The sequence below is a fragment of the Echinops telfairi genome, unplaced genomic scaffold (assembly GCF_000313985.2).
Source record: "Echinops telfairi isolate 266 unplaced genomic scaffold, ASM31398v2 ScPeMD7_11;HRSCAF=52, whole genome shotgun sequence".
In the NCBI taxonomy this organism is placed as follows: Eukaryota; Metazoa; Chordata; class Mammalia; order Afrosoricida; family Tenrecidae; genus Echinops; species Echinops telfairi.
In genome coordinates this window covers 40,727,333-40,739,451 of record NW_022103908.1, presented here as the reverse complement: position 1 = coordinate 40,739,451, position 12,119 = coordinate 40,727,333, and the positions used below count along the sequence as shown (strand labels likewise).

The window sequence follows — 12,119 nt, the reverse complement described above, 5'->3', positions numbered from 1 at the left end:
GAAAGCTGGAAAAGGAGGGAGTTCGGCATGCTCTGAGCAGCAGAGTCCCTCTTTGGCTCTTGGAGCCAGAGGCGGTCTTCTGGGACTGGGAAGAATTTTTTCTGGCATTTCCCCTCCTAGGAATTTACCTTAGAGAAATGACAGCGTGCTTACACATACAAGCTGTGTTCATACTTGCCACAAACTGGAAACAAGCCAGTGTCCACCAGTTTATGAATAAAGATAATCATGTATTGGTTTATCTGTATAATGGAATACTACTTGACAGTAAAAAAAGGAATGAACATTCATTGACTTTCATCTCTTATGAGAAGTTACAGAATTAACACACAAAAGACTGCGTGTATGATTCCTTGTACATGACATGGCAGCATTGAGAAAACATAGGGAACAAAACAGATGAGTTGTTTGCAGTGTTGGGTGTGGGAAGAGGGAACTGATACAGAGCACAAGGGAACTTTTTTTGGTATGCAGGTATCTGTGTCATCGTGTGGTAACAGCTATCAAAATTTATAAAGCTAATATGAATGACTGTATTTATATTACATATCAGTAATCCTAGATTAAAAAAATAATCCCATGTTTTCAAAATATTAATTATATCTAATGCAGAGTATGGCACTGTACATACTTGGTGATGAGAGCTCTGTTGCTGATGAAGCTTCCCAGTATTTATCCAGAATAACTACAGGTAAGACCATGTATCGTTAGGTGTCCTAGGACAGAGTTTTATAAAGTGATATGTGAAAAATAAAAATGTAAATGTTTACTCTAGAGGTCATGCTTTCCCTCTTAGGCCAACTAGCACTGTTCTAATCTACAGGGCAGAACTGATGTTCAGATACCAGGGTTACTTAAACCGAACAGATCTTTTATTTTTGGTGTGGTTATATAAAGGACTATTTAAGTCAGAAATGATTAGACTCCTCAACCTGCCAGAGCACTACTTATTTCATTTGTTTATTTATTTATTTTTTTCCGTTAGTGAGTGACTGAGAGTGAGAGAGTGAGGCAGTGAGTGAGTGAGAGTGAGTTACTGAGAGAGAGTGAGGCAGTGAGTGAGTGAGGCAGTGAGAGTGAGACAGACAGTGGGAGAGTGAGGCAGTGAGTGAGGGAGGCAGTGTGAGACAGTGAGGGAGTGAGAGAGTGAGTCTTCATTTGTTTATTTTTTAAGGAGATATTTGATCATGAATTCTTATGTCTAAATGTGTTCCATATATTCTGTATTTTCTTCATCTTGATATTCATAATATATAATGATAATAATATTCCATTTTGTTTCCTTTTAGCTCCCCCAAAGCTGCAAACAGAGCAAGAGGAAAGCAGGTGACTTTTATTCAGACTGTACTTTTATTTAGAAAATATAAAATAATCCTATCTTTTACTGATTGCTTCTGTTAATAACTCTCCATTTTGTTCGATTGTAGACTTAACTTCAAGCATTCTACATCAGTTTCTAGCCTGGCTGAAAAATTAGTTGTTTGGATGACCAATGTAGGTAAGTCTTTGTTACTTTTTGTATCGCCTGGAAGTGAGCATGAGAAGCAATTCTCCTTTCACCTTGGACACCCTGCAACTCAGCTGGGCTTTCCCCTAGAATGGGAGGTTTGAGGAGAGGGTCTCTGTTTCCCAAAGGTTCCACAGAGTTGAGATTACAGTCCCATCAGATCCCTTTCTTGACAGGCTCACAACTTCAATGCAGGAATTTTTGGTGTACCAGTGTTAGCTCTTCGTGGTTAAGAAGAACTGTTTATGCCTTCCATCTTAGACAGTTGAAGGTTGTGTCTTGTGGGTTGCCCTCAGAATGGAGCACTCCACCACTGAGCATCCGGACACACAAATGGCTATTTCTGACAAAATCTAAAAGGACTCTTCTTAACATTCCGGAGTGTTCTTTGCAGGATGTAAGTCAAAGATATTTGGCTGGGAAAAAGGGAAAGGGAGGAAAAAGCTCTTGTGTTAGTCCAGTTAGACGAGAGAAACAAATTCATAGACACTCATGTGTGTATAAAAAAGAGCTTTATATACAAGAGGAGTTGAATATTGAGAAAACATCCCAGCCCAGTCCAGATCAAGTCCCTAAGTCTGATATTAGCCCATATGACCGATACCAATCTATACAGGCCTCTTTAGACTAATGAAACACATGCAACGATGCCGAATGCAGGGCAGTCACAGGCCAGTGGCTGCAAAGTATTGTGGAGCCATTGGCAGTAGAAGCATCTCAGCAGGGGTCTCCACATGGCTCCTCCAGTTCCTAGGGCATGGGGTCTGTCAGCATCGTGCCATGTGTCTTGTTAGTAGAACGTCTCTTGGAGTGAGGAGAGAGAGAGCGTCTCCCACCTCCAAGGAGGAAAATACAGGAGTTCCCAGAATTCTCAGGAGACGGCATGCCCACACAGAGGCCTTATTGGCTATGATCCGACTGACAGACTAGACTCCAACCCTTCACTCTTAATCCTCTCAAGTCCCAAATTAGTACCAGATTATGTAACCACCACAGCTCTTTATTCTCCAAGCCTGCGCTCTTAAGTTTTAAAGAGTGAATACTGAAGAACATATTTTCAGGAATCTTTTCAAAAAGAAAAATGAAATGAAAAAAATAAAATGAAAAATTACTCATAAAGAAATGAAAATGTCATACATTAGTATGTGAATGTTTTAGTGAATATTACAAGACATTTTCAAATGCTGTCCAAAGAATTTTCTAAATGACTTAGTTCTTCATAGGTCATTTTTGAATTGCCACATTTGAAACCTAGTTGTCATAGAGAGGTGTAGAATACCTGTGCTTTGAAAATGATGGTCGAGTTTTATCCATTTGTATATCATGTATCTAATGAAAGTATGATTTTAAGGAATCATATAAAGGAATGTTTATCAATAATCAATTTTTTAATATTAATGTATCTCACTTACTGTCATGAAGTCGATTCTGATTCAGAGCCGCCTTGTAGGACAGAGTAGAACTGCCCCTGTGCGTTTCCAAGACTAACTCTTTTTAAAAAATTTTAAACAGTTTTATTGGCACTTTATCCACATATCATACAATTCAGTAGTTAATCATATCAATAAGAGTTGTACAATTTTTACCACAATCAATTTTAGAACATTTTCTTTTTCCCTGTACTCATTGTTATTCATCTCTTTTTTTTCTTCCAATTTTGGCAAAAAATATACACAACAAAGCATGCACCAATTCAACAACTTCTAGATGTGTAATTCAGAGACTGTAACTCTTATAGGAGTAGAAAGCCTCATTTGTCTCCCGAGGAGCTGCTGGTGGTTTTGAATTGCTGACCTTGCATTTATCAACCCAGGGAGTAACCACCACTACCACCAGGAATCCTTATATTAATATATAATACTGTGCAATTTAGAAAATCATGACATGAAAAATAAATTTCAGTTAAACCGAGGATTCAAAATAGTTTAAATGTGAAATATGTTAAATATACTAAAAAAATCTGTAAAACATACATGTTTAGTAATCAAACCAAACTAAACTGCTGGCTTCAAGTTGATTCCAACTAATAGTGACCCTGTGTAGAGTTTATGAGACTATAAATCTTTATGGGAACAAACAGCCTCATATTTTTTCCAGTGGAAAGGCTAGTGGGTTTGAACTGCTGACCTTGTAGTTAGCAGCTTATGCCTGACCCACAGCACATATACTCGTCACCTATATACAGAAACAGAATATGACCAGTGTAGCTAAAGGCACCTGTGTATATGTTCTTAGGTGGTATCCTCTTTCTACATATCCTCATTGCTATAGGCAAGCACTGCTCTGAGTATCTATTTAGTGCTTAGCGTTGAATATTTTTGAACTTTATGTACCTGTATAGAGGTATAAATATGCGTTCTTCTGTTTTATTTGTTCAACATTATTTTAAAAGATTCATCCATGTGGATTTACTTACATGGCAGTCATTTTTACTGTTGCGTAATATTCCATTGTTTGACTACAGCACAATCTGCCCATTCTACTGATAATAGACAGTTTTGTCACAATGAAGCAATGTTGCTAATTAATATTTAAATATTTGTGTTCTGGTTCACACTTACACAGGTTTCTCTGGCTATTGAGGGGTGGGCCAAAGGGTTAGACCTGTCTGTGCATGTTTTACCTTACTGGGTAATGCCGTTGCTTCCACAGTGGGTGTACCAGTTTACACAGCTGTGCCGTAGATAAGAATTCCTGTTGCTTTACATAGATGCCAACATTTGATATCGCTTGACCTTAGCATTTGTCTGTCAACTAGATGAGCATCTAATTTGCACTTCTCTCACCACTCATTAGGTAGTGCCTCTTTTTATATGTTAAATCTCGCCTATTATAATTCTGGGAAATATGTTCTTTTTTTTTAATATATTCTTTCCTTTGTGTTTTTTACCCTAGAGCAGCAGTTCTCAACCTTCCTAATGCTGCAACCCTTTGATACAGTTCCTCATGTTGTGGGGCTCCCCCAACCATAACATTATTTTCATTGCTACTTCATAACTGTCATTTTGCTACTGTTATGAATCGGGCGACCCCTGTGAAAGGGTTGGTCAACCCCCAAAGGGGACGTGACCCAGAGGTTGAGGACTGCTGCCCTAGAGGATTTGTCTTTATCTTGAGGTTTTTAGGAGCTCTACATATATTTGAACATTAATCCTTTTGGAATTTTTAAAAAGTCTTTTTGTTAATCCTTAATGTCAAGTCACTTGGTAGCATAATTAATAAAGTATATTCCCTTTCTTATTTGTCAGGATTGATGTTTGCTAACTTTAGTCAGGAAGGTAACGGACTCAGCTCACTCACTGCCATTGAGCTGATGCAGACACACAGTGACCCTAGAGGCAGAGTGGAACTGCCCCCGTGGGTGTCTGAGCCGGTAACGCTTTACGGGAATAGAAAGTCACTTCCTTCTCCCAGAATTGTGACAGTGGTACATTGAAGTTACAGAAAATTCTCTTTCCTCCTTTAACCTTAAGGATTCACTTTAAGAGATTTGGAGACCCTTCCCTTTGGAATTGCACTTCCCATCAGAGATGCAATTTATCACTGCCGTGAGCATCCTGCCTCAGACTGGCCAGAAGCTGTCTGTCTCTTGATTGGGCGTCAGGATCTTTCCAAGCAGGCCTGCGAAGGAAACTTACCCAAAGGGAAATCTGTGAGTATCCACTTAGAACGTTCGAAGTTCAGTTTTAGTCTTAAAAATGTTGTTCATTTTCCTTTGAGTCTTTCTGCAAGTATATATAAGAGATTGCATTATATAGTGTATGCCAGATGGGTTTGTAATTGGACAAATCTTAGTGATTGTCAATGCAAACAGATTTAATGAGTGCTCTGTCCTGGCTGGGCTTTTCTTGACTCTTGAGTCAGGATAAACACTGATTCAGTAAAGAAACTAATAAGTCTTATTTCTCTGCTTGAACAACATGTTAGCAATGAAACTGTTTAAACCAGTTGAAGCCAGGCGCTGTTGAGTATGTTCTGACTGGCAGTTAACCCAGGTGTGGTACATCACAGTATCTCCATAAAAGTTTTCATTGCTGACTTTTTTGTAAATAGAGCTCTAGCATTTTCTTTTCAGACACCTCTGGATGGACCTGAACCTGTACTGGTATTTAGCAGCCAAGCACATGGACATGCACCATTCAGGAACAATAGGAATTATTATATAGAAAAGATAAGGCAGGGATGTCCTGAAGCTGAGCAGTTAAAATATAACTATTTTCTCTTTCTTTTCATTTATTTTATATTTATTTTACTGTATATACATTTACTACAAAAACTAGGGGCCCTTTTCAGCATAAAAATGCTGAAAAAACTTGGCTTATACTCAAGTATATACGGTAATTCTACTTTGTGAATATATATGTAGCACAGGATGTATATACAATTTCATCCATTTCTGTATGTCCAGATCAGTGATACTTATACTCTTCAGATGATTTAAGCATTTTTTTAAAATCATTTTTTTGGGGGCTCTTACAGCTCTTATCACAATCCATATAGTATACATCCACTGTGTCAAGCAAATTTGTAAATATGTTGCCATCATCATTCTCAAAACATTTTCTTTCTACTTGAGCCCTTGGTATCAGCTCATTTCCCTCCTCCCCCGTCTTCCCTTCCTGTTGAACCCTTAATAATTTACAGTTATTATTTTTTCATGTCTTACACTGACTGATGTTTCCCTTCACCCACTATTCTGTTGTCTGTCCCCCTGGTAGTAGGGGATTATATGTAGATCATTGTGATCCATTCACCCTTTCTCCCCGCACCTTCTCCTTATCCCCCTGGTATCGCTACTCTCATTATTGGTCCCGAGGAGTTTTTCTATCCTGAATTCCTTGTGTTTCCAGCTCTTATCTGTACCAGTGTACATGCTCTGGTCTAGCCGGATTTGTAAGGTAGAATTGGGGTCATGATAGTTGGGGGGAGGAAGCACTAAAGAACTAGAGGAAAGTTGTATGTTTCATCGGTGCTACACTGCACCCTGACTCCTCGTTGGTATAACCATCCTTGATATCCATTTCCAAATTGTTCTGCCACCATCAGTGTATATTCACTGCCCTCTTAACTTTTCATTTAACCTTTCCAGGTGCTGATATGAATTTGCTCCCCTAGAGAGAAATCTTTGTAAGAGCACAGTGCTAAAGGCAGAAATACTTTACTAAGCTATGCTGTTGTCTTTCATAGTTTAAGAGAAACCTTCTAAAAAAGGTATAAGCATATCTGTTTAACCCCATAAAACTGAGACCCATGAAAAGATTTTTTTTTGCACCTGAATTATTTAGATGAAGTCTTAAATTATATCCCCTGAAATAAATCTTTGAATCTGTGTTTGCAATGATGAATTAGCTGTAAGAGGCCTACAGAGTGAAATTACCTCCCCTCTACAAAAACCTGCCACCTTTAAAACATTTTGAAGCATCTTTTAGAACTGTAACAGGAGCCCTGGTGGTGGTGTGGTTATATGTTGGGCTGTGATCTGTGTGATCGCATGTTTAGCTGTTCAAAATCACCAGCTGCTTTGCGGGAGAGACTGGCTTTCTACTCCATAAACAGTTACAGTCTTGGAAACCCATCAGGGGTTGCTGTGAGGTAGCATTGACTGGATGGCAGTGAGTTTAGGACTTTAGTTCACCTTTTAAAGAGAAGTGGGGGCGCTGCATTACCCTGAGGATGGAGGAGTCTTCCGGGATGGTTCTTGCATCCTGATGACTCTTCTCCTTTGTTCATGACCCTGCCAAAACTGGAAACTTGGCAACTTGTGCTGTTGATCCCATCTTCTGTGGACGGCACACTTGGTGCTATTAGTGCTTCTTTAGCATGTAAAACTTATTTCTAACACTGGAGTTCTGCTGTGAACTTGTGACATCAGCCATCTCCCTAAGGATCCTTCTTCTGCAGGAATGTCCCAGCATACTTCTCTTTTAGTTTGTATCTAAAAAACAACTCTTAGTTTGATTAGTTTCTGCCCGTTTTCAAACAAAACCAATGTTTTATGCAAATAGCATCCTTTCCTTGACCAAGAAAAGTCTAAACATTTGGATCTCCTTTGTTACTATTTGAGAGAACAGTTTAATTCATTAGCAAAGGAAAGAGGGAATTGATTACAAGGAACTATATGTGACCTCCTCCCTGGGGGATGGACAACAGAAAAGTGGGTGAAGGGAGATGTCGGGACAGGGCAAGATATCACAAAATAACAATTTATAAACTATCAAGGGCTCATGAGGGGAGGGGGGAGCGAGGAGGGAGGGGAAAAATGAGGACCTAATGCTGGGGGTTTAAGTGGAGAGAAAAATGTTTGGCAATGAATGTACAAATACGCTTTACACAATTGATATGTGTATGGATTGTGATAAGAGTTGTATGAGCCCCTAATAAAATGATTTAAAAAAAAAAGATTAGAACATTGTAATTAATAATATTGTTCCTTTTGATGTTGTCACCAGGATGTTACTATTTTTGTCTTATTAACCAGGATGTTATCATCAATGCTGTTTCCTGTAATGCTCACTAATTCTAAAGAATAATAATATTAATTTTGCTTTCTGCTTCTGTCCATGCTTGCTTAAGTCCTAGACACATGATAAATGAGTTTTCCTTTAAAGATGGACTGAATTATCCACTCGGGACTGCAATAAGGGGTAGTTTGTAGATTCTCCCAGTCCAGTTATAGCAGAATAAAAGACTCTTCTAAATGTAAAAAAAAAAAAAGAATATAGTAAAACTTAAAAAAGTCGGAACCTGTGTAAGGCAGAAACTTGTCAGAGAAGGAACGCTTCTATTTACCACTAGAACCAATGATAGGAAAGCGCCAAGAGGGTACCTTCTCAAAGATGGAAAGCTGGAGAGACCTGGGAAAGTCAGACCAGTTGAGTTCTGGCTCGCATAGATTTCATTGATACTTATTCACCAGCAGACAAATATAATTAAAAAAAAAACCATTTTATTAGGGGCTCGTACAACTCTTTATCATAATTCATACATCCATCCATTGTGTCAAGCATATTTGTACATTTGTTTCCCTCATCATTCTCAAATCATTTGCTTTCTACTTGAGCCCTTGGTACAGCTCCTCATTTTTTCCCCTCCCTCCCCCACCTTCCCTCCTCCCTCATGAACCCTTGATAATTTATAAATTATTATTACCTTGTCATGCCTTACACCATCTGACGTCTCCCTTCACCCACTTCTCCACTGTCTGACCCCCAGGGAGGAGATTATATGTAGATCCTTGTAATCTGTTCCCCCTTTCTCCCTCACCTTCCCTCCACCCTCCCGTATAAATGTAATTTGAAGTAAACATGTCTAAAGTAAATTTGTTTAGTTTTTTGAGGCTACAGCTTATTATTAATCCCATATAAATTTTGCCTGTTGACCAAATTGTTCTACCACCAGCAGTGGTAGATCTATATTTTATATTTAACTCACTTATTACAAATTAGTGCCTTTCAAAATTAGGTATTCTATGGGAACAGTGCATTTTTCTGAAATAAGTGATTGTCTGGTATTATCTGCCCTCTCTTCGCCCTCTCCCCTGCCCCTTTTTGCAGGGTAAAGTAGTTGCTTTCATGTTAAATGATACAAAATTGTAGCATTTTTCAATTAAGAGTCAATATTTTGTAAAGTTTTACAATATTTTGTAAAACTGAGCGAGAGAGAGATTCCGTGTAATTCACATTTATGCTGAAGGCTGATTGAAACATTAAGACTAGGAAGCCTCATATAAAACGTGTGCTGAGTTTAGGCCTACAGATGGCATTTAAGGAATTAATTTTCCTCATCTGTTTAGTTGCATGTTAGTCCTTCCCTTAAAAAACAAAGAGCATTTATTACCTCTTAAAGAGAAATCCAATACTTACCATTTTTTGGTTTAAGCTACTGTGTAAAGCAAGAAATTACTACCTGATCTATTCAACTTCTTGATGTGTACCCTCCAGAAACTGGCCTTATGCTTCTCTAGTCATCGACAGAGATAGTTTGTTAGTCAGTGCGCTCTACAGTGATTGGGGCGCATGGTCCATTTGCAGTGTTGCTTTGTTTCCTTTTCAAAATGACTAGGACAAAGGTATATTTCTACAATAAATTTTATACTATTTCTCTGAAAGGATTTACCCTGATGATGATTGTCCTGTTTTTCTCATTCACTGCATAAAGAATGTTGCCAAGTGGAAAATATTCTACTTTTGAAAAAGATTTCCATCTTAAGATCCAGTATACATTGTGAGCCCAGCCTGCCTCTGCTTTGGAAGGTATTTGTAGTTGGTCCTGGAGCCCAAGAGCATAATGTTGGGAGTCAGACTTGCTGCTGCTGAGCCCCTTCCTCATTCCTTCCCCTCTCTACGACAAATGAAAGGTTTGCACAATGACAAATTGTCATGGCCAGACATGAAAAATGATAGTGACAGATTATAGTATATGACTTTTACTCTGAACTGAAATTTACAGAAACTCAATATGCATGATTTTGAAGGTTGACAAACCCTTCTTAATAGGTAAAGAATATGGAAAAATCCGGAATTTTAGGGTGCCAGTTCTAGGGGCAGCCTTTCTTTCTCTCTTAACTCGGGGAAATTCCTTGTCATCAGCCTTTCCCTCTGAGTTTCTTAATCTAGGGACACTGAGTCCAAAGGACGAGCTGTGTGCCTGACTCTTCTTGGTGGTAGGAACTCTATCTTTCTACTCCCAGTTGACTCAAGATATAACCTAATTATGTAGATTTATATGTAGAGTAACTTAACTACCACTCATCCTGCCTCATTAACATCACAGAAGTTACAGTTTATAACAGGATAATCACATCACATCACAAAATGAAGATACATAATGCTGAGTTTTCATGGCCTAGACAAATTGACACATTATTTTTTTTTTGGTGGTGGCCAGGCGATTCAGTCCACATTAGGTATTTAATTAATATGAGCATACCTATTCTGTCCAGTGGAAGCAAGGAGAGAAGCCAGTTAGAGAATAGCTTAAATTAGAGTGGTAACGAAGGAATGAGAAGTGGTTGGAGTGGGGATATTTGGAGGTAGAGTGTACCCACCTCACTTTTTTAATCCTTGTCTTACGAGAGGAGGAAGCGGTAGGCCATAGCCTTGGCTGTTGTGTGGATTGGAGTGCCGTGGGGAACAATCATTTAAGTGGCTTGTTAATATGTGGACTTAATTTTTTTCCTTTAATTCTAGTTGAGATCTAAGTATTTTTCTTTTTCTAAGTATTTTTCATAGGATATAAAAGCAAGGCTCCCTCACCCCTACTTCTTAACTGCTTTAAGTAATTTTATATATTAAGTGATATATAGTACTCTGAACTGAGAACTGAGCTTTTATCTTTTGAGAGCTGTGTAAGTTTATAAGCTTCTTTGAATGTTTGTAAGTACATTTGTACTTATGTGACTATCTGTGTACAGGTTTAAGTGTATTCCTCTGTTGGTTCAATTTGTTTGAAGACTCTTGATAAATATTTACTTGCTTTGACTATAAGACAAATGGAGAGAATTATCTGATTGATTTGTTTAGCTTTGGTTCAGAAGTAAAGAAAAAGTTTTCCTAGAAAATATGAGGAAATACCCCCCAAAAAAACGGGAAAAAAACTCTGCTGGGGGGAGCTTTCATAGTATGTATTTGCTAGGTGAACATCGAGCAACTTGCTCTGATTAGTGCACCCAATGGCATCTTCTGGGAAAGTCCTCTCTGGTCACAGTGAATTTTTTTGTAAAAGCAGTTTCGCTCGAACCTTGTTTTTTGTGATAGGCGTTTTAAGTGAACAATGTGCCGCTGTGAAATTTTATTTCCAACTCGGGGAAAAATGCCACAGAAACTGTTGTGATGCTGAATCTAGCTTATAAGGACAGCACTATGGGACAAACTTGATGACAAACCTCATCTGGACCTCCCAAATGAATGAAATGTCAACAAAATTCATCCACTTGTACTTGAAGACCAACAATAGACTATTGAAGAGATGGGGAAGTTATTTGGACTATATTGGAGCGTGGTTCAGCGACTTTTAACAGAAGCATTGGAAATGAGAAGGGTCCCTGCAAAATGTGTGCTGTGGGTTATGACTGACCAGGAAAAAGAGTGTTCAGTGGAAACATGCCATGCTCTGAAAGGACAGCTCCAAAGTGACCCGTAATTTTTTCCCAAGGCCATTACTGGTAATGAGGCATGGTGTTATTCTTATGACCCCAACCCTGAAAGCAAACATCAATCAAGCCAGTGGAAGACGCCATCATCTCCTCTTCGGAAAAAAAAGCTCATCAAATGAAATCATAGATCAAGAAGATGCTCATTTATTTTCTTGATGTGAGGGGGATAGTTCATTTGGAATTCTTTCCACCAGGTCAGACTAATCAAGCTTTCTATTTAGAAGTTCTGAAAAGATTGTGTAACAGTATGCGACAAAGAAGGCTTGAATTGTGGCAGACGGGACAGGTTTTGCCACCATTACAATTTACCTGCTTACGCAGCCATCTCATTGCACCAGTTTTTGGAAAAAAAACAGCATGCCTTTCTTGCCCCATGCACCTGACTCACATGACCTCACTCAGTGTGACTTCTTTTTGTTTCCTTAAATGAAGAAGGACATGAAGGGACAATGATTTTAG

At 38.6% G+C, this 12,119-nt stretch overlaps 1 protein-coding gene across 4 annotated transcripts in view; it reads left to right on the top strand.

Annotated features, from left to right (window-relative positions):
- ANAPC1 (anaphase promoting complex subunit 1) overlaps positions 1 to 12,119 on the top strand; it is a 99,455-nt gene that overhangs the window by 47,112 nt on the left and 40,224 nt on the right. For all 4 annotated transcript variants that reach the window (XM_045287104.1, XM_004707932.2, XM_045287103.1 and 1 more), the window contains 4 exons: positions 613 to 691; positions 1,290 to 1,326; positions 1,428 to 1,498; positions 4,981 to 5,159. In XM_045287104.1, the coding sequence (XP_045143039.1) occupies positions 613 to 691; positions 1,290 to 1,326; positions 1,428 to 1,498; positions 4,981 to 5,159 (366 nt within the window). The remainder of the gene's footprint in view (positions 1 to 612; positions 692 to 1,289; positions 1,327 to 1,427; positions 1,499 to 4,980; positions 5,160 to 12,119) is intronic.